Source organism: Ylistrum balloti, unplaced genomic scaffold (assembly GCF_031769215.1).
Source record: "Ylistrum balloti isolate Yb309-2 unplaced genomic scaffold, AGI_CSIRO_Ybal_v1 Utg369578, whole genome shotgun sequence".
NCBI classification, from domain to species: Eukaryota; Metazoa; Mollusca; class Bivalvia; order Pectinida; family Pectinidae; genus Ylistrum; species Ylistrum balloti.
This window is the reverse complement of record NW_026781870.1, coordinates 1,188,320-1,212,549: the sequence shown is the minus strand read 5'-3', so window position 1 is coordinate 1,212,549 and position 24,230 is coordinate 1,188,320. Positions and strand designations below refer to the sequence as shown.

The following is a 24,230-nucleotide window of genomic DNA, read 5'->3' as shown; positions in this document are numbered from 1 at the left end:
TTCCAAGTAACCATATACAATAGTGTTTTCATAACAAGAAAATCACACGATATGTTAGTAATAAATAATTATCAACAGATCGGCAGCTGCGAAGAGCTGAAAAATCATCAATTTTCTTCCGTTTCATATGTTTAGGAAATACAGTGTATATAAAATAATTATTGATAATAAATCTTTTGTATCCATTTGCTCATTAGATTTGATATTTTTCAATGTCTTGTAGACACACTATTCATGTTTCATTAGATGAACTTACTACAATTACAGATACCGTTTGACGTGCTTTGATCTTGTACTGAAACCGCCCATCCTTTACTCCAAATTCTGCGAACCACAGACATAAATACCGAACAGGAAGGCATACAACCAAAATTCGATCCAGTAAAGGTAAAGACGTATATAATGAAATCTTTCACATGGTAAGGTGAGAAAATGAAATGTTCATTGACACTTTCATTAAATTTCAATCCTTTATTTGCGCAAGTTTATAGCTTATAGTTATTAAATCAAAATCTAAAGGGGATATACCTATATACACGTTATCATTAGATATACACATCATGACGTCGACATCATCCACAGAATTGTTGACATGCGCTCTTTTAATATCTACAAGCTTATTGAGGTCAGGAATAAGTTATTCAAATAGGTATCTTCAATTAAGAACTTAATCGCTAAGAAAAAAATCCATTCAAATTAAATACTGATATTTGACAATTATCTGACGGGTGAGTATTCGTTTATTTAATTTAAATTAGTCTTTTCGTATATTCTACAAGCAAAGTGATAAGACGGGACTTTTTTAATTCAAACTTAGAATGTACAAAAGAAACACAAATGAAGAACTGAGACCCTTAGATAACTTGAGTACCAACTTTGATATTAGCCTCTGGTATTATATCCTCGCGGACCATTCTAGTTCCATTTCTTCACTCACTAGAAGTTAATGTAATTATAGTGAAAGGATCTTCTATGTGAAGCACGCAAGATTCCTTTTGCTCTAGTGTTTTGTTGTATCACGTAAGAATCCTAAAACGAATGTAACACCTGTTATCTGTGTTGTTTTATAAGGTTGACACATTGTGGCCGTCTCTAGCTGTATGTTCTAATCTTTTCAATTGTGACGGTAAAACGTTATGTTGGTTACGTCATCAATAAAAAATGTTTATATTTTCAGAGTTCTCATTAACAACAATATCATAAATATTGACTGAAAAGCCTTCGTCACGTTTGTTGATACAATCGTGTTACTATTTCGATTGCATTTGAAATTCATGTAATAAATCACCAAGTTTTCGTCACAGCCACCAAAATGCAAAAATCTTGATAAAAAAGAAAACTACCATCTATAAATAAGATTCAAACAAACGATTAGACACTAGAAAAGACCAGGAACCCGCGAAAAAACGAACCAAAAGACATCAAGAACTAAAGAAAAGAGAGGTGTAATTTGGTGCTCAGGCACCACGTGATATACCCGTGATGAGATGTCCCCAATGAAGTCCGGTTAATATGCAATGGATTTTGCAGGAGGAAATTAAGGCTTTGTATCAGAAGTGATATGAATTTATATTTTCAAAATAATAAAAGGAATGTTGAAGGGTTCGGAAGCAGATCTTGTGATTCCTAATCCGATTAAGTATTTGATATAAATTAGAAGTAAATAAAGAGAAGTGGTTTAGCTGTCCGCCCTGTTCTTTGTTTCACTGGGAACCTTCTACACTTCAATCCTTCTTAAGTACCACTTTGAGCGTAGGGGAACAACTAGCCAACATACAATACACGGATACGCGACGTGCTGAAGTTGACCATTTCCGGAAAATTCTCGTTGATAAGAGATTCAAATATCAAACATATAATAATTTCGCGTCATCATACTCTCGCTACTGGAGAGGAAAACTAAATCCGCGAATAAGCGCGAGCCCCGATGAGTCACGTGGGCGGTCGCTCATTTGTTTCCGCATCTATGGGGACTGGATGAAGCCGGTGATTCGTCAGTACATACTTTAGAAAGTGATAGTGTTTTACACGGAACTTACACAGGGAAACCTACAGGTAAATATTGTTTTATAAAATATCTGCAAATATTCAATGTTTCCTTTTAACTAAATTGATAAATTCATCTTTTTTTTCTTAAATTTAAATATATTGTTGATATCTTTCATATGTGCAATTTATTAAAAACAATTATTTCCGTAAAAAAACATTGATTGGGAGTTCCAATGATACTTTGAAGGATTAAAGTACAACAATATATTGGGTGTCTATATCAAATCAATTTTTATAAAAAGATAATGCAGTACGTTTTGTTTCAATATTGTTTATAATATTGTGTTTTATAAGTAAGTTAACATTGCAAGAATGTTTTCGTACTTCTATATCGTCACGCTCTCATGTTGTGCAACTTTGATGCACGCGGAATTCCTTGTATGTTTATTTACGCGATGGAATAGATATACTCACAGAACGACACAGAGGGACGATTGTCGACTGCGAGGGGGATGTTGGGAGGGAGGGGAGGGGGTGGTGGAGTGTTACTGAGTGTCATGACAGGCTCAAGCCCTGAGAAAGGTGATGATGTAAAGTATACTGCAATGTACATCAATACATCAATCAAAAGTTAAGCCGACGGCAGACGTTAAAGACCGTTTGACAAGCAACGTATCTTATTTCTTAAATCTGCAAATAAACAGAAAATAATAAAACACATTTTCTTTATACATTCTGTTTGTAATAGAAATTCCAGGATCGTATTCAGTGATTTTTTGCATTTACTGAATGTTGCAGGTGGTAAGGGGCGGGGCAGTGTGTTTGCAAATTTTAATCTCGGAACAAATATTGTCAATTATTGCCTCTTAAAATACAGCTTTTATCTACTTGTTGTCAAGTGGCAGGCGAAAACGTCGAATGCCCGCTATGCTAATTTGCTTGTTAGATAGAATCTAACCTCGGCACAAGATTCTGTTACAGTTTTTATCCAGACCGATTTCTCTTGAAGAGACCGTAAATATGCGATAGTAATCGTAGATAGCAACCACAAAGGAGAAAAGAACTGAAAATTCTGATAGGTGTTTAAACAATTGAAAATCGCTATTCAATTATTCAAGGTTTATTAATTAGATGTTGATCCGCAAGACTAATGACAGTAATATTTCATTTAATGATAATACAGAGGATATTTTCTTGAGCATGTCTTCACGTGTTTCACTCGATAATTTTACAGGATTGTTAATTGGAATGGTAGAACCTGATTTCTGATGTAATTTCTGTATACCAACACCATCTCTCGTTCTTTTTTCCCATTTACATTGGTCCTACGTCTAACACCTCGGTTTAAATATTTGACAATTACAAGAAGTATTTTGGCAGATTTACAAATAACACTTAACTTAAGATAAGGTCGACATCGTGCACACGTGAATGAGACAAAGTAGAAAGTATGGATAACGAACACGCTCATACAATTTGCTGCAATTAGTTTTCCTTTTGATAGATATATAAAATCTATATTCGTTATCATGTAGATTTTAGATTGACATTGACAATTGAAATTATAATACATTTGTGAAAGAAAGTATTGTAGATCATTAATGTATGTCAAATATAGAGCATTAAAGGTATTTGATAAATTTAATATATTGGTAGCTGCTTATTATTTAATTCATTTCAATTTTCAACAATTTACAAAAAAGTTCTTTGCATATATTGAGTAAATCAGCGTTGTATTTAATGCTTTAAAACATAGCCTTGCTAATATTTTATGCCCATGTTTAAACAAAGAAACTTTCAATGTAATAAATATTCAAAACATTTATCAGTATTTTTTATATATATTTGTTCTCTAACATTAATAAATCTAAGTATTCGGTATACCACGTATGGTTTAGCATAACTTCATAAAGAATTTATCATAACGAGATGTTGATAAAAAGAAATGTGCTTTCTTTCCTGAATTTCTTTCGAAATAATTACACGGATATCAGTAAAAACATTAAAACGTTCACATGATACTGTTTCTGGTATCCTAGGTGATGATACATAATATATCGATATTTCAGGAAAAATACATACTTCTCTTTAGTGTTTGAATGTCTTTACAAAAATGTGCGGAAACTTTCCCATAGAAAATGTTCAAGATAAAAGTCATATCTTATGTAAGGTCAACAGGGAAAATACTTATGGAATGATACAAATTATTTAGTTAAAACAACACATAGAAAATGTCCGTCATCAGCCCAAAGCTGACTTGTTTTGACACATAGCTATACAGCCCGTTTGTCGCCACTAAGGCGTTTTACGTGTAATGCTAAAAAAACGAGCAAATCATCACAGCACTTTATCTGTAAAATGCCCTGCTTGTTTATAAACTTAGCTTTTTTAAGTGATATTCTGTCTTCATTCCTATACCAGTATATCGATACAGATGTCAATCATATGAGAAAGTTGTGTAACATACTAGCCACGTAAAAAACTTGCGAACATGTATTTCTTCCCAGACAAACAGTAAGTCCATTTTTCGAGTAGGTAATCTGAGATGATATGAAAAGAAACGATTGATGAGATAATGTTCGGTATGATGACGTTCACAAGTATCCATTTTACAAACCTAGACTGTTCCATGTAATTAAAACATTAATATGTTACTTGTGGCTCCATTTTGTAACAATAAAGTTTCACCTCCTCTGCTTTGTGGTGATTCATACAAAAATATCAGTACCAGACATCGCTAACTTTGTGGACATCTTACAACTATAAACTAAAAGTTGTTGTTACCATATTGCATCTCTAAATCTTTATTGTCAAATACTGTGTAACTTTGGTTTAGATACAGTATATATACATTGTATACTTAAACCATAAGTATGCACTTTAAACCAAACTCCATATAAACTGAACTTTGCAAGTCTTGTTTGAATTTTGATTAAAAGCCATCTTTTAAGAGAAAACTGGTTTTACTCGCATTTAGGTCAAAAACACATCTGTTAATGTGGTCTCATAAAGCAGTAACTTTCTCTGAAAAAATCTCAGCAATGAATGTAATTCAAGAGCAATGAGTTTACGGAACAATGATGTTTGTTACACATGTTAATCGGTTAATAACAATAGCCTGTTGTCTGTATTTAACAGTTTATATTTGAAACAGGAACAAGAAGAACTGAATATCTTCACTTAAACCAGTTGTATCAAGCCAGTGTCAACAATTTGAAGCTTGTATAACATTAAGAGACCTTATCATTGGTGTTGATTTCTATATGAAGTTCCAAACCTCTTTGCTGAGATATCAAAACGAAAATAGTTTCTATCCGTCTCCTTTTGTAAAAGCAAAAATAAAAATAAACAGCCATAGGTTATATTAAACACTTGTATGCATCTGACATCTACATATGAAAGACAAATAACATTTGCAATTGTATAAGATGATGCAAAAAAACTTTCAATAAAAAAACATAAGACATAAACATGTACTGAGAAGGTTAAATGCTCATCGATTCGATAAAAAGTTTATGTTGCTCTGATATCTACTCCTATTTCTATTCATTTCATCTTTAAAATGTTTGACCACACTTTCTGGAAAGAAAAAAAAATATGTTTGCTTATAAAAATTGCTATGATGGATGGGGAAATGGTGTTTTTTTGTTTCTGCAAATCTTATCACTTCTCCTTAAAACAATAAACAATGACGCTGATGTTTAACTTTGCTTCATTATTTGATAGTTAATAAAAATATATTAAGAATCATTTTGAAGGTTTTCTTCCCTGTTCTATTTGAAATAATTCACACTAATTTGATAAGCTCTTTATAGCTTAAAACGAAATTCGTTTTACATCATCATTCCTATCTATCATCACTGGGTAACCACTGAAGTAAGGGTTTGGCCCGAAACAATTTCAAGATTTGAAGATTAAAAGACAAAAAGCACAAAATAAAAACACAAAATTAACAAAGTAAAACGGAAGAAAATACCCATGAACAATAAAATAGAATTATATTTAAAGAGATTTGTTTAAATACAGGATACAAAGTACTGTAAGATAATGAACAATGATAATTTGAAACATAGACACGCTCTTTTTCTATAAATAGATCGAGCAAATATGTAATGTACTTTAAACACCTTTGCCCCACTTCAAATTTTTCTGACCCTTCATTATATGACAGTAAAATTGTAAACATATATTAGCATGTGTACTGTATTTTATCTAAAAGTATATTTCACTTAATCAGCATGTTAGGACAAAAACGGAACTTGTGCATCATACATTATATAATGAGTTGTAAACATACATCCTCCCACCTATAATGAATCAGACCATAAGAACAAAAGTCAATGGTGCTTAATCTAAACTTTATGTATACTATTTGCATCAAGCTATTTCCATACAATCTTAATTTACTGGTATTTAAAATTAGCACAAATATAGTATGTGTAATCTGTATTTAGCCTGCAGGACTTATCAGTCTGGCATGAAAATTTAATAAAAAAAACAATCATCTGGATATTTCATTACTGTGTATACGTCTCTAACAATATATTCATGGATGATAGAATATTTCAGACAGTCCTTTAATTACTTACACAAATCCAGAATCGTGTCGTTTTATTTCTGTTATGGAAGGTAATGCTGTCTTGATGATGTCTTTTTTTGTTAAACAATCAAACACGGATCGTTAGATTCTTACATATTTATGAACAATAAAATTCATGTCAACGTTTTTAAATTAAAAAAAAAAAAATCATATTAAAAAAAAAATTTCGGAAAACAATAGCATAGGAACTAAGTAACCAAAAGTGTGTTTTAACAATAATAAAAATCAGATAACATTGACACGAGTTTTGTAGGAGAAAATATTTTTTCTATAATAGATACTAAAAAGAATTGTTAGAGTGTTGAATGTCAATTACAATCAATTTCAGTTTGTGTGTCCATATTGCACGTGGCAACGACAGGGATTTTCACCCTTCCTGTGCTCTCACAGTTAGATCCGCTAACAACACACGTGCATGCAAGTCATGCAAGTATGGTTAGATTGTTTGGTTAAAATAAATGTAACCTGATCAGCTATTTGGAAAAGTATTACATATAAAAAAAAAACGGGAAAACAAACGAATAAAATTAGAAGGGAAAATGAAAATTACTTTTAAAGAACTCTCCATCGCTATGTTATTGAATAACACAATTTACTAAAGATTAAGTGCACATTGAAATATGTTTTTCTATGGAGACTTGTTTGATAGCGCATTCGCATTCACGTGCATCACAAACATTTTGCGATTACTGTGTTTAACGTCCATGGGCATTGACTCTTTATGTTAAGTGGATATCAAAAGATAGCATTTGTAAATAAAATAGAAAAACATTAAAATGCGATATATCAAGTGATATTTGAATTAATATGATATTTCAGCATGTGAAACTATACAACTTGAATGTTTGAAAACATGTTAAGAGAGCTCAAATCAACACGTGTTATGATTTTTTACAATAAAAAAACTCGAGATAATGATATTTTTACAAGTTCAGCAAAATCTAGGTTTACAGAACGTTTACAGAATTATCATTTCCTGATATCTCTCTGATAGTTTGGAAATAATCCAGTGTGGATAAGAAAAGTGTGATGAATTACGAGTAGTCGTATGGCTGTATCCATGGTAAATACACGAGTCAGTCGGCCATCTCGTACCGAATATAATAATAACTCATTTTTTTTTTTTGCTAAACTATAGTTTTATAATACTGTGTAGGTAGTAATACTTGAGTGGGTGTCAATTACGCTGTTTTTACGGTGATTTTAGATAGCGCGAAATTCAACACCGGCAAAATATTTTTACAGTGAATAAGAGAAAATGTATGCTATCATCCGAATATTAGATATTAATGTATTGACATGCGTGAAATTAAATACCCGTGAACTAGCTCAAACCGGGACATCCCCGAAATATTAGACCCGCGAAATTAATCATTACAAAAAAAATTACAGCCTCTTAATATGTATTCTACATCAAGCTAGGCAGACCAGTCCGAGGCCTCAACTCTCCCACGACAAGTAATGTTTCTAAACACACGTCGATACAGTTAACCGTCAAGAAACAGGTGGTGGGCGGGATCCCAGTGCCCCCTCCCATGTCCCACGGGTACTAGACGACCTAAATGTCTGTACACACTTCAACATATTCGCAATAATTTATTCCGAGACAACCATTTGCATTTGTACATAAACTTGTTATAGATAAGGCGAAACATATCTATACATATTTTAAGGCAAAAAATATTGAGATTATTTCACAATTTACCATTTTATGCGTAACCATAATATGAAATATTCCGAGTTATTGCTGATTGTTTACAAGATCAGGTCACATGACATGTAATCATGTTCGCCTAATGTCAACAACATTACGTGTTCTTCTCGTTTTAAAACAGTAAGTTTATGGCCACAGCAACTGATGAAATTAATAAAAAAAAATTCTTAAGTAATGTGCAAATTACAATGGTTTGTACAACTATTAAATCGTCCTTTAAGGAAATGTTTTTGTTTGTCTTATTATCTAGGGTCCGGGGAAGGGCTGTGTAATTGTGTGTAGTGCTTACTGACGTCATTGAAATTGTCATTTACGTCAATTCCGATTTTTCAGGAAAAACGAAACGAATACCGACATAAAGAAAATCAGATCTGTAATTCAAAATTCAAATTGAAGAAACGAAAGCAAAATATGAACAAAAGAAAGATTAACATCGAGACCCGGAAGAATGGAGAATAAGTCTAGGTGTTAAGGAATTTATAATTAAATTTAAATATTTGAAAGATGTATCAACGTTTCATTCACCTACTTGATATCATTCATTGTTCAATTAAATATTCGTTAAATAATACGTACCCCTGAACCACATTTGTTAATATTAGTACTACTTACAGGAATGTTAACATCGAGGCATTCAGTATTGTGACCAATATTGTGTATCAATACTGGTGTTTTAGTCTTATAGTGCTAATTATAATTATTGTATCTTTGTTTTAGTGTGAATTCATTTTTGTGCAGTGTTATAACCATGTGTAATTCATTTGCTGTCATTCTCATTCTAGAACTGATTCACAAAATGTTTTCCAAATAAATAGCTCGCAAGCATTTGCCTATTTAAAAGACACTCTCTTCCGGGATTTACTTTAAACAACAATATAACAAGTCCATTGTACAAACGACACGCAATTGAATAGCTCAATACTGATGTACGGTGTAATGAATAAAACTGCAACACACAGCTGTTTTGTCCTCCAAGGACTCTTATTTGATACTAGTCAACAAAATGTTTGTTGAACGCAGCGGATTAGAATATATATCCATACAAATACGAAACTGGTGCAAAGAAGTTACTCTTTTAAGTTAATCTAATGATTACGGTAAATTTTCTAAACAAAAGCCACATATTAAAAGAATTTGAGGGAGGTAGTAGGGTTACGTCCTTCATCTTTGACATATCGTCCTACAGCAGAGTGTATCAATACCAGTAATGTGCACTCCAAATCTCAAATGATTTTACAAAAAAAAACGTTTAATGCACATGACATTAGGGCTCAGAACATCGTCAAAGCATAGGGTTCCCCCGAATCTATACAGTGTATAATTTGTCCCGGCGTATTGATACCATTTAATGTTTTGTATAAGTGCCTTCATGCTGTGCTATATTTCGTCCTGGTGCCTTGATACTCCTGTATGTTTTGTGTTAATACTTGGTGCTGTGCTATATTTCGTCCTGGTGCCTTGATACTCCTGTATGTTTTGTGTTAATACTTGGTGCTGTGCTATATTTCGTCCTGGTGCCTTGATACTCCTGTATGTTTTGTGTAAATACTTGGTGCTGTGCTGTATTTCGTCCTGGTGTCTTGATGCGCTGTTATACAGCCTCCTTTTTTTATTGCATTTGCAGTATATTTTGACTTTGCATGTAGACGATTGGTGAAATTGTGTCCTTATGTGTTGATTTTTCGGTATAGTTTGTCTTTCCGCGTTGGCGATCTGGTGTGTTAACGCTATATATTTCACCCTTGTGTGTTGATTCTGTTGGTGTTATTCATGTTACAAAAATGATCAAAAGTTGCTTATTTATAACTTAAAACTGTCATTGGTATATTTTGTCACTGTGTTGACGACTTGGTAGAAGTTATCATTTTATATTGACTATTTGGTATATTTGTTTCCTGTGGTGTGTTGACAGTTTGGTATATTTGTTTCCTTGTGGTGTGTTGACAGTTTGGTATATTTGTTTCCTTGTGTGTTGACACTTTGGTATATTTGTTTCCTTGTGGTGTGTTGACAGTTTGGTATATTTGTTTCCTTGTGTGTTGACAGTTTGGTATATTTGTTTCCTTGTGTGTTGACAGTTTGGTATATTTGTTTCCTTGTGTGTTGACAGTTTGGTATATTTGTTTCCTTGTGTGTTGACAGTTTGGTATATTTGTTTCCTTGTGTGTTGACAGTTTGGTATATTTGTTTCCTTGTGGTGTGTTGACAGTTTGGTATATTTGTTTCCTTGTGTGTTTTTGATATTTGTTTCAGTTTGGTATATTTGTTTCCTTGTGTGTTGACAGTTTGGTATATTTGTTTCCTTGTGTGTTGACAGTTTGGTATATTTGTTTCCTTGTGTGTTGACAGTTTGGTATATTTGTTTCCTTGTGTGTTGACAGTTTGGTATATTTGTTTCCTTGTGTGTTGACAGTTTGGTATATTTGTTTCCTTGTGTGTTGACAGTTTGGTATATTTGTTTCCTTGTGTGTTGACAGTTTGGTATATTTGTTTCCTTGTGTGTTTGACAGTTTGGTATATTTGTTTCCTTGTGTGGTGACACTTTGGTATATTTGTTTCCTTGTGGTGTGTAGACAGTTTGGTATATTTGTTTCCTTGTGTGTTGACAGTTTGGTATATTTGTTTCCTTGTGTGTTGACAGTTTGGTATATTTGTTTCCTTGTGTGTTGACAGTTTGGTATATTTGTTTCCTTGTGGTGTGTTGACAGTTTGGTATATTTGTTTCCTTGTGTGTTGACAGTTTGGTATATTTGTTTCCTTGTGTGTTGACAGTTTGGTATATTTGTTTCCTTGTGTGTTGACAGTTTGGTATATTTGTTTCCTTGTGTTGTGTTGACAGTTTGGTATATTTGTTTCCTTGTGTGTTGTGTTTGACAGTTTGGTATATTTGTTTCCTGTGTGTTGACAGTTTGGTATATTTGTTTCCTTGTGTGTTGACAGTTTGGTATATTTGTTTCCTTGTGTGTTTTGACAGTTTGGTATATTTGTTTTCCTTGTGTGTGTTGACAGTTTGGTATATTTGTTTCCTTTGTTTCCTTGTGGTGTTGACATATTTGTTTCCTTGTGTGTTGACAGTTTGGTATATTTGTTTCCTTGTGTGTTGACAGTTTGGTATATTTGTTTCCTTGTGGTGTGTTGACAGTTTGGTATATTTGTTTCCTTGTGTGTTGTTTGGTATATTTGTTTCCTTTGTGTGTGTGTTGACAGTTTGGTATATTTGTTTCCCTGTGTGTTGACAGTTTGGTATATTTGTTTCCTTGTGTGTTGACAGTTTGGTATATTTGTTTCCTTGTGTGTTGACACTTTGGTATATTTGTTTCCTTGTGGTGTGTAGACAGTTTGGTATATTTGTTTCCTTGTGTGTTGACACTTTGGTATATTTGTTTCCTTGTGTGTTGACAGTTTGGTATATTTGTTTGTTAGTTGTGTGTTGACAGTTTGGTATATTTGTTTCCTTGTGTGTTTTGACAGTTTGGTATATTTGTTTCCTTGTGTTTTGACAGTTTGGTATATTTGTTTCCTTGTGTGTTGACAGTTTGGTATATTTGTTTCCTTGTGGTGTGTTGACAGTTTGGTATATTTGTTTCCTTGTGTGTTGACAGTTTGGTATATTTGTTTCCTTGTGGTGTGTAGACAGTTTGGTATATTTGTTTCCTTGTGTGTTGACAGTTTGGTATATTTGTTTCCTTGTGTGTTTGACAGTTTGGTATATTTGTTTCCTTGTGTGTTGTTTGACAGTTTGGTATATTTGTTTCCTTGTGTGTTGTTGACAGTTTGGTATATTTGTTTCCTTGTGTGTGTTGACAGTTTGGTATATTTGTTTCCTTGTGTGTTGACAGTTTGGTATATTTGTTTCCTTGTGGTGTGTAGACAGTTTGGTATATTTGTTTCCTTGTGTGTTGACAGTTTGGTATATTTGTTTCCTTGTGGTGTGTAGACATTTTGGTATGTTTGTTTCCTTGTGTGTTGACAGTTTGGTATATTTGTTTCCTTGTGTGTTGACAGTTTGGTATATTTGTTTCCTTGTGTGTTGACAGTTTGGTATATTTGTTTCCTTGTGTGTTGACAGTTTGGTATATTTGTTTCCTTGTGTGTTGACAGTTTGGTATATTTGTTTCCTTGTGTGTTTTCCTTGACAGTTTGGTATATTTGTTTCCTTGTGTGTTTTGACAGTTTGGTATATTTGTTTCCTTGTGTGTTGACAGTTTGGTATATTTGTTTCCTTGTGGTGTGTTGACAGTTTGGTATATTTGTTTCCTTGTGTGTGTGACAGTTTGGTATATTTGTTTCCTTGTGTGTTTGGTATATTTGTTTCCTTGTGTGTGTGTGACAGTTTGGTATATTTGTTTCCTTGTGTGTTGACAGTTTGGTATATTTGTTTCCTTGTTGTGTGTTGACAGTTTGGTATATTTGTTTCCTTGTGTGTTGACAGTTTGGTATATTTGTTTCCTTGTGTGTTGACAGTTTGGTATATTTGTTTCCTTGTGTGTTGACAGTTTGGTATGTTTGTTTCCTTGTGTGTTGACAGTTTGGTATATTTGTTTCCTTGTGTGTTGACAGTTTGGTATATTTGTTTCCTTGTGTGTTGACAGTTTGGTATATTTGTTTCCTTGTGTGTTGACAGTTTGGTATATTTGTTTCCTTGTGTGTTGACAGTTTGGTATATTTGGTTCCTTGTGTTGTGTTGACAGTTTGGTATGTTTGTTTCCTTGTGTGTTGACAGTTTGGTATATTTGTTTCCTTGTGTGTTGACAGTTTGGTATATTTGTTTCCTTGTGTGTTGACAGTTTGGTATGTTTGTTTCCTTGTGTGTTGACAGTTTGGTATATTTGTTTCCTTGTGGTGTGTTGACAGTTTGGTATATTTGTTTCCTTGTGTGTTGACAGTTTGGTATATTTGTTTCCTTGTGTGTTGACAGTTTGGTATATTTGTTTCCCTGTGTGTTGACAGTTTGGTATATTTGTTTTCTTTGTGGTGTGTTGACAGTTTGGTATATTTGTTTCCTTGTGGTGTGTTGACAGTTTGGTATGTTTGTTTCCTTGTGTGTTGATACATTTCGTCCTCTTGTGTTGACACTTTGATAGATTTCGTCCTCTTGTGTTGACACTTTGGTATAGTTTGTCCTCTTGTGTTGACACTTTGGTACATTTCGTCCTCTTGTGTTGACACTTTGATAGATTTCGTCCTTTTGTGTTGACACTTCGGTATATTTTGTCACCTTATGTTGACGACCGGGTATATTTTGTCTTCTTGCTTAGACGCTTAAGTATATTCGGACTTTGTTATAAAACTTCAAATAAAGATAATGGTTTGCTGTCGAGAATATTTCAATCGTAATATACGACACAGAAGACAACATAGCGGTAAATATTATAAGCGCATACAGTATATGGGCTCTTCTGAAGGCTACTTAACGTCTTGATCAACGTATTGATCCATTGAAGATCAAATATGTTCCTGCAACTGTAAAAAGAAAATTGATAGAGTCAATGTTTTCGAAGAATTAAGGAAAGAGATTATCGTTTAATGTAGGTAAAGGAAATAGAACTTGGTAATGTAACTCACAAAGAACACATCTCAGGATTCGGTAATGAAGTGATCAGTCCAATTATAATGTAAGTTAACATTTAAGACTTGCTAACCATTTTGTGACCATTTACGTTGTACATGTAAAACATTGTCATGTTATTTTCCAGTATGTTGGTGGCATTATACACGGTTTTAAACAGCAAGGGAAGTTTACTTGACTCGTTATACGTGCTGAAAGGCGCTACAATTGTATTTGCAATATAACGGTGGTGACAGAGTAAACTACTTGACAATTATTATTTTCATACAATTGTATATTGCAAGCACCTTATAGTATCTATGAGAGCTGCTCCAAGAATGGGTATCAAACTTCCAATATATTTTTCAATAGCATTTGGTGGCGAATTTTGATTAAAACAAATTTCATATTGTTTTCTTTACATTTATATCACAGAACGAGGAAATGCCAATCTCAAGACGGCTTGACCGGAAAGAGGATGCCTTTAGTGTTTCCAGAGGGAATCGCAATTTCTCAACTTCAAGCATGACGTCAAAAAGCAGCATAGGATCAATAGGTCATATGAGACTGGGTTCATCAGAATATGAAAGAAAAGAATTTGTAGGTCAAGAAAGACATGATAGTATCGACGATCTCAGTGGGTGTGTGAACCGCCGGATGAAATTGGCATACAGCACAAGCAGTGCTAGTAGTGACACACTGTATGAAGATGTCAACAACGACACCTACCGGATTGTGTCAGATGATAGGGATGATAACTGTATGCGAGATCAGGAAGAGAGTGACGATAATGTATTTTGTGAATCAGATCACAAGAGTAAAGACACAGGATTTATTTGTCTTCAGAGTGTACCGTACCCACTCATGTCCCCCAGGGGGCTGAGTGTCAGTACATCGGATGTCGGGACCCAGGAATGTGCCCTGGACCTCCGCCGCAAACATTCAAACCGATGTAGCGACACAGACAGTGATGGCATCCCCATCCGAAAAATACATAGACGTGTTTTTACCAACAGCCGAGAGCGATGGAGACAGCAAAACGTCAATGGAGCATTCGCAGAGCTCCGTAAACTGGTCCCAACTCACCCACCAGACAAAAAGCTCAGCAAACATGAAATTCTGAGATTGACAATTCGATATATCAATCTTCTTAACAACGTAGTAAACTATCAAAATGGCGAAATGATTGGAAAAGTAAAAACGGAAGTAGATTGTGAAACAAATCATGAGAGCATCAAAGAGGACAACGGACACCAAACTCTTGACTGGGACGATGACAAAAGTTCGTTTGGATCATATTATCATGGCGATGACAGTGACGATTCCTCGTGAAACAAGAAACTCGTGACAAGTCCGTTCTGAAAAATACCGGTTATTTTTTTTTTTCATTGCCTTCGTCAGAATTCGGATATTTCAGTTTGAACAGTGGTGGAAGACTTCTTGCTTGACCAATGTAATGGAATATGTGGCGAAAAACATAAACATAAATTATTTATCTGTGTTGTACAGTGGCGTGGCAATGATCGAATACTACTTACTTACGTATATATTGTTGAAATAAATAAAATAAATAAATAAACATATGTTCCACACGTTTTCGAGTGTTCAAAGTTTCTTGCTGTACCGGCCAGTTAGAATGAAAGTATTTCATGGTGGATGTGTTTATAATAATTCTTTAACATCTTAACATTTCATTATGCCGAGGTGGTAGGGGGTCATGCAGCAAATTGTCGCCTGTCCATTTGTATTTAGTGAAAGGTCGAAAAGACTGCTGCAAAGTGTTAATATATTGGTATATCATGTCTACAAATACCTAGAAAAGCATTACCTGTGGTACCATATACCGATAAACTGAAACCAAAGAAAGATGAATGTTCTGCAACATTATATATATAAATATATATACTAAAGAGATCTTACTATATCTTTAATTTGTTTTACATTACTATAAAAAATTGAATTGAAATTTTAAAAAAAATATTTGAAACAAAGAAAGGAAATAAATAAATAAAAATAGTGAAACATACAGACAGTACTAAGTACTAAACAAACACACAAACACGGATGCTAAAAACACGGATGTTAAAGGTCGATCATATCAGTAAACACTCGAAGACGTGATACATATTGAAAAATACTAGAAATAAACAAAAGACTTGTCAGAGAAAAGTTTAGTATGACCTTACTATAAGGCTTTACGTCTTCTTTCCATCTCACTCTTCCAAAATATCAAATTCGCCCGTTTTCCTCCATCTTGATTTCGAGGATTACACATGCATTCTGGACAAATCTGGGTTTTATCTTTAAACTGATTTATGACACAAGTTTGCACGTAAGCTGCAATACCACTTCATTATTATCATACCAGCTCTCTAAGATGTTCTCGTATAGAAGTCCCTACGACATGTACTTTAGAGATTCGGCATTACTGGATACTTTCTAAACTCGAAGCAGATAATACCTTTCTGATAATATATTTCTGAAAACATTGATATGTTTAATGGGAATTGGTTATGATATAAAAAAAAACCATAAACCTTTTCTAATACTTGAGCATAGCTGGTCTCTTTCTTACAATGGTATCATAAAATAAAACAAAAAACAAAACAAAAATAAATAAAACGTCCATAGTTTTCCGGGAAAGCAGGAAGTAATTAAAAATGTCACATATGGTTCTATGTGTAATACTCCTACCGAAACAGTGTTGTATAAGGAAGGAAAAACAGAACAGGATGCAAGCATTGTAATATTCATAACAAATTGTCATTTAGATGAACTGTTTATTTTAAAGTTATCCATGCAAGGATGATAAGTATATTTACAATAAATTTTTCAAGTGAAATTTTCTACGAAAGCAGTTTCTTGGATTTCGGGACATCCGGCTTTTCACAATTTCCTTCCGTCGTACATAACATGTCATCTCGGTCTTCTATTACTATAACGATATGCTGATGTAGAATATTCTGTCGGGAATTTGATTCCCAATGTTAGTGATGGTTAATTAATCTAAAAGTGAAATTTAAGAATATGACAAGGCCTTCGTGGTCTGTATTGCTATGCTCAACTTCAAATCCAGCCTTGTAGAAAAACAAGAAATTCCCTTGTGTAATTCAACAGCCTGTATATAAGTCATGTAACTGAACTCAACATCGATCTTGTTAACAAGACATTTGATTGTTTCATAACGCGGATTGAGACTTTTTTTCGTGAAGTCCGCCATTCGCTTTGCTTTGCCCGTAACCATTGAAGAGAATGACATCTTTAATAGAAAGTTAGAGTTAGATGCAGCAACATATCTCTATTTTGTCCTTCTAGGACGCGTCAATGATGCTATGGGTTTATATATTCATACCTATGAGCCTACTGAGGAAAATCAAAAGTGATTAAAGAAAATCTAGATGAGGATATGCACTAGTCCCATAACTAAAGGTCTGGCTTCAGGTTTTAACGGAGTATGGTAGTGTAACGAAAATAACAAACGTACTCTGAGGAGATTTTTTTGTGGGGTGGGTGGGGGGGGGGAGGGGGAGCGGCGGTCTGGAGAATTAAATCAATCAAAGCCACTTGATCTTATTGCAATACCCATACCTGCGAAGTACAAGTTTTTATTTCAGTCATTTTCAATTCGATTTTGTGGTCTGGAAACAAAGCGCAACGTCCTAGTAATTCTTTCGCAAAAGGTGCATTTGTAGCAATTATCAATGCGTGTATGTAGCCACAATGAGTGATCGTAAACTTTGTCAGGTAAAAGTATGTGTACTCCACAAAGGGTAACGATATGACCGTCAACAAAACCGGGAAATATGAAAAACAAAAGTAGCGATTGTTTCTTTGTTTGAAATGTATGAGGAGACCTACATCAACAAAGAAATCAACACCATGTATACAAATAACAGTGCTTTATGTATACTTAAAGTGCTGGACGTTTTTCAAGTGCAGGCTACGCCATTGAGATAACAACACACTTTAGGTGATAAGTGGTCGGTCGAGTTGATGACGTATGTCCGTCAATCATTGCCTGACAGACTTTGTATGAAACAGCACGTCACAAATCATCATGTATGATTATCGCAGAAGCTAAGGTGACGGAATTTAATTGGAAAACGTGCCTACTTCTGATCGCGCGTGCATCGAGCGCGAGGCTAAGTGGATTATAATAGCAATGATACCCTGCTGTAAAAGCATAGAAGGTGCCGAATGTTGTCGCATAATTGAGAGAAAAACTGGGTTCCTTGACAAATTAGTTTGTTTTCAGTTCCTCTTATCTTTGCCAACACTCGTTGTAGATATTAAGGGATTATTACGGAACTTCAAACAGGACTTTTGTCCCAGACAGACAAAAACAAGAGGGTAGAATAAAAATGGGCAACAATTGTATAGAATATCAGGACTGGATACGCGATAAGGCACGAGAGTACCGTCACGTGCTTCTGTCATGGTCGGTAAAGATTAGAGAGGAAAACCAATAATGTGTCTATCAAGGTAATTACTTGAGGCTAATCCTGAAGTGATAGCTGCTTTCTCTTAATTCTTGTGTACTTTTATTCATATCACATGCAAATTATCACTTAAAGAAACTGATGGTGATGAAATTAATTTATATATAAACACTGTTAATGTTAACACTAATTATCATCAGCCAGTGGAGCAGGCCCTTACAATTTGGATATAATTGCAATACTTCTAGCGTTCTGAAAAACGAACGTGTACTGAAAACGACGCGTCACGAGTGACAAATTTTACACGAGACTATTTTTGGAATAATTTCACAAAAAAATAACATTCAAAACATAAATACGTCAATATGGTAATATTTGTCTACTTTCAAACAATTACACAATGTAAAATATGGATCCAGCGAAGAGATACATCCATCACCGGAGACTGTACCTCGTACCTTGGAAGAAATACAATAATTTCCCTTCAACACGTGTAGCGTCAAAATCCATTTGTTTCATGGATTTGTTTTGGAACAAATATGAAGTTACAAATTGGACACAAAAATAGTTTACACAAAAATCCCGCTGAATGTCACAACAGAAAGTTTTAGAAGACATTAAAAGGATTGACGAGAAAAGCGTTTTATTCAAACAAGGGCAAAAATGATAAGGAGTGTGCAGAAGACACAAGAGAATAACACCCTTTCACACAAATTTAATACTCGATTCTCCAAAATCAAATGATGAATGAACGTTTATTATGAATATGTTTATCCATTTAGGACTGGTCCGTAATGTTTAAGACATGTGAAGTGACTACGAGGACTCACACCGGCCGAATACTTTTAATCACTTCTATACTTCAAAACAAATCGGCCGATTTGGAATGTGTAACATTTATACCGTTTACATTTACTTTATAGTACATCCAGGAAGTTTGATAGTTAAAAGTGTACCGCGTTACACTTTAGTACGGTATATAATAGACTACTTTTGTAGATTTTTTTAATCGTTGACAGACGCGAAAAGACTAGATTCAGAAATTTAAAGTTTCGTCTGTTCGTGTATGATTTACAGTCTCTTCGTATTTTACCCCTAAAAGATGATAATTAAGGTTTGTTAATTCTCGTCTTTTTGGGACGAAAAGACGAGCAAACGAAAATTTAGAATTTCAATTCTTACTTTTTTTTGCTTTCAAAAGACGAAATAACGAAATGGCACAAATGTCACCGTAGTAACGTGCAGTGTACGAATTATAAATAAATGATTTTTCAGATTGCATGTAAAACAATCCATGTGCAACTGGATAAAGCCCAAGCGCAAAGTCCACTTCTGGCCGCAAAATGCCCTTGTCCTGTCCAACAATACAAAGCCTCAGTCATAGTAGAGACATAACTTACACGTCCTCCGTGATTATTGTTAACAATATCTTCGTAATATTGGTCCAGAAAGATGTTTTACTTTTACAATAAACATAGAAAAGAGATTACATAGGTTCAGAACTATTTTCTGCATTAACCTTAATGTAACGTGCCCCTAAAACTTGCACCCTGCTATTAAGGTAGAAGATTATCAAATGAAAGATCCATGTCCATTTTATTTATGATATGTTTAAAATATTGTACTAGATAGATGCATTCCAACACTCAGTGCGAACCTAAAACAGGACCTGTGGATATCATATTTACCCCTCCCCAAAATAAACAGGTAATTTTCTTCAAATGTAACTTTATAAATACTTGCAGAATTGTACAAAAGACACACATTTAGAATAAGCAAAGCTATTTTCAGTCAGAACTATAAAATCACTGATATTTCCAACACACCGGCCAAAGTGGTTTATGGAGTGTAGCTATTCTCAATATTATTTATTTAGATTTTAACCAAAATCAAATTTACTACTTTTTGTTTTCTTTTTTAGTAAAAGTTCCTTTAGGGAAGATCTGTGGAGGTCGATAACTTTTGCTTAGATGTTTTTATAAGTCAGATTCCATGAAATTTCTAAACTGATTTCAATGGTATGAAGTTATTGTTAGGCTATTTTAGTAATACTACTTTTACATTTATACAAACTATCATCAGTGTAACAGTCAACATGTGGACTATTGCCTGTTCTGTATTGTTTCTTACTTGAAGTGTACTGGCGTGTGTACCAAGTTTGGCGACATATGGATAGCCTTTATTTACATGTACATACAATTAGTGAAACGAGAATTACTCTGGTGACCTCCGTATGTGGGTCAGTCAACTATTAACCTGTACATCTTCAGGCTGGTGTTTTGGTAATTCAGTACAAAACGTTGGAAGTCAATATAATCATACAGTACACTAAGCCATTAAGACAAACACTAATCCGTTGTTTTTTTTCTTTTTTTTAATCGTTTGTGTAATGTTGTGGGATTACTGTGTAAGTTTTTAATGACAGACCAAGCTGACTACGCTAGGAATTGTGGCCTAGTCTATGCCGAGAGTCTTTGCCGAGACACAGACGATCACATCACTGTAACCTAGAGATCTAGACGACAGATTCCACAGACCAATGTGCTGCACAGACTGTTTCTAAATATTTATACTCGAAGTGATGACCTCGCATACATCGAAATTTACGTCACATTTGGTTATTTTCCAAATATCATTAATAAGATTTGTCAACTGCATAAACATTGATATTAATAGAGGCAACACTATAAACTTAATGTTACTACATTAAAAAAATAAATCTGCAGGTGGTCTCCTGCCCGAGGTTGTTGTAACCTGCATGCCATCTTTTAATTCATTTAAAAGTGGCATGGTTCAGAATATAAAATACGTATCTGACGTTCGTTTGAAGTCTTCATTCTTTGTTTTTCCTTGTGTTTTACAACACATCGGAGAGAAGACATTATGACACACTGTATGATAGTGCACCATTACATATATTTCACACAACAAAGCAGTCTAACATTTACTTTGATAATAATTCATATTATAGTAATGGACCAAAATTCATATAGTAATGGACAATAATTTATATTAAAGTATTGGACAATAATTCATATAATAATGGACAATAATTTATATTAAAGTATTGGACAATATTTCATATTATAGTAATGGGCAATAGTTCATATAGTAACAGACAATAATTTATAAAGTAATGGACAATAATTCATATACTAATGGGCAATAATTCAGATAGTCATGGGCAATAATTCATATAGTAATGGGCAATAATTCATATAGTAATTGATAAGAATTCATAAAGTAATTGACAACAATTCATATTCCACCAAGTCATTCAACATTGAAACCATAGAAGTCATTTGTTTTTGCTCCTGTCGGTTACTCCCTAGGTTTGTTCTCTTTTCATCCACTTGTTTCCAACGAAGGAATTATATAATTCTTTGGAAGACAATAGAGATGTCAGTATAGTCTGTTCTGATATAGTACCTATATACAAGTAGATTATTTACCTGTACTGTTCTGATATAGTACCTATATACAGGTAGATTATTTACCTGTACTGTTCTGATATAGTACCTATATACAGGTAAATTATTCACCTGGACTGTTCTGATATAGTACCTATATACAGGTACATTATTTACCTGTACTGTTCTGATACAGTACCTATATACAGGTAGATTATTTACCTGTACTGTTCTGATACAGTACCTATATACAGGTAGATTATTTACCTGTACTGTTCTGATACAGTACCTATATACAGGTAGATTATTTACCTGTACTGTTCTGATATAGTACCTATATACAGGTAGATTATTTACCTGTACTGTTCTGATGCAGTACCTATATACAGGTAAATTATTCACCTGTACTGTTCTGATATAGTACCTATATCCAGGTAGATTATTTACTTGTACTGTTCTGATACAGTACCTATATACAGGTAGATTATTTACTTGTACTGGTCTGATACAGTACCTATATACAGGTAGATTATTTACCTGTACTGTTCTGATATAGTACCTATATACAGGTAGATTATTTACTTCTACTGTTCTGATACAGTACCTATATACAGGTAGATTATTTACCTGTACTGTTCTGATATAGTACCTATATACAGGTAGATTATTTACCTGTACTGTTCTGATACAGTACCTATATACAGGTAGATTATTTACCTGTACTGTTCTGATACAGTACCTATATACAGGTAGATTATTTACCTGTACTGCTCTGATACAGTAACTATATACAAGTAGATTATTCACCTGTACTGTTCTGATATAGTGCCTATATACAGGTAGATTATTTACTTGTACTGTTCTGATACAGTACGTATATACAGGTAGATTATTTACCTGTACTGTTCTGATACAGTACCTATATACAGGTAGATTATTTACCTGTACTGTTCCGATATAATACCTATATGCAGGTAATTTATAGCTATGAAATGGTGCATCTAAGTAGATTGTTTTAACAATTTCCCTAATTATGATAATTTTATTATTCACCAGATTCCAGCTAGTACTTACTAAGAATTGAAAACTTTTATATTTGTTTCATCAGACACTATAAACAATACATTTATATTAAATGATGAAATGCACAAAATAACATTAAGTTATCAAGTAACGTGACGGTGACTATAACCAATGACGACATGGAGTATGTAATGCATTATTTCAAGATACATTTAAAGATACATAAGAACAACAAAAGCAAGAACTTGTATACAATACTTAGCCCTGGTATATAAATTTCAGTATATTTATGAAATACACACACAAATATACATATTAAATACTCCTTTTGTTCTTCACGCAGAATATGTATCCAATGTTGGCGATGTTCTGTTTACCAAACTCTTTGCACAGAAATGTCATTGAATTTGTGTGCGTTTGACGTGTTGGTAGGTGATGTGGAATATATGATAGACCTAACAATCTCATTTTCTGTAAACTTACATATAACTTGGATAATTATTGTTCCAGTGACATGTTGCATACGTCTCTGCTTTTTGTAATATTTAATTTACAGAATGAATTAAGTGACAAATGTTTAGGTTATACAAGAGATCCCAGAGGAATCTTGGCGCCCACCATTGTTTGATCTTTATAAGTTCTTTGAAAGTAGTATATTTTCCCTTCTTTTGTTTTTGCTCTTAATGATAAGACATTAGAACATTCCGTTGCATAAATAGCGGTGATAATATTTACCTGACAAATCCAAACTGGCCACCTGAAAGCAATTTTGTTTCTTGTGATCAGTCCCAAAATCCAACAAGCGCAAGGAGAGACCATTGAAACATGCGTATGAAATTTGAGAGATATCCATTCAGTACTTCATCAGAAAAAACAATAACAATTTTTACCAAGCTAAAATCCAAGATCGCTACCTGTCGGCCATTTTGTTTACCTCGTCAGTCCCAAAATCAAATAGGCACAACTAGGGACCAGTGGGAGCCTACATATGAAATTTAAGAAAACATCCATCCAGTACTTCTCAAGACACAGCAATAACAAACTTTCAAAGTGAAAGTACAATATGGCCACCTGTCGGCCGTTTTGTACTTCTGATCAGTCCCAGAATTAGAAGGGCGCACCTAGGGACCAAGGGGAACTTACATATGAAATTGGAGAAAGATCCATCCAATGTGACAAAAAAGCTGTAAAATGCAAGTTTATTATTTAATTACAATTAATCAATCATTGCTAATTGGTTGTATTAGTTAGTATGTATAGGTTGTGGGAATGTCTATTATATATCGGTATGTTTTTCTCTATATATATTTACTTTAACCAAGCATGGATAGAGTGGTGCAGAGACGGATAGTTATATCAATACAATGCTATTCTAAATTCATCTCCAATTAGATTCCGATTAAGTTTAGTTTGGAATGGACACCTGCAATCATTAATCTCAATAGGCAGTGGAGATGGTTGACATCTAATTGGCGAGAGAAGCTTTCAGTGTCTCTTACAGTGGTCA

General features: G+C 33.8%; 1 protein-coding gene across 1 annotated transcript; it reads left to right on the top strand.

Annotated features, from left to right (window-relative positions):
• Nucleotides 1-1,971: 1,971 nt before the first annotated feature.
• On the top strand, nt 1,972-15,447 carry LOC132543035 (uncharacterized). Its single transcript, XM_060206494.1, has 2 exons — nt 1,972-2,055; nt 14,287-15,447. Exon 2 carries the CDS (start codon nt 14,296-14,298, stop codon nt 15,181-15,183), a length of 888 nt encoding a protein of 295 aa, XP_060062477.1. The 5' UTR covers nt 1,972-2,055; nt 14,287-14,295; the 3' UTR covers nt 15,184-15,447.
• The last annotated feature ends 8,783 nt before the right edge of the window (nt 15,448-24,230 follow it).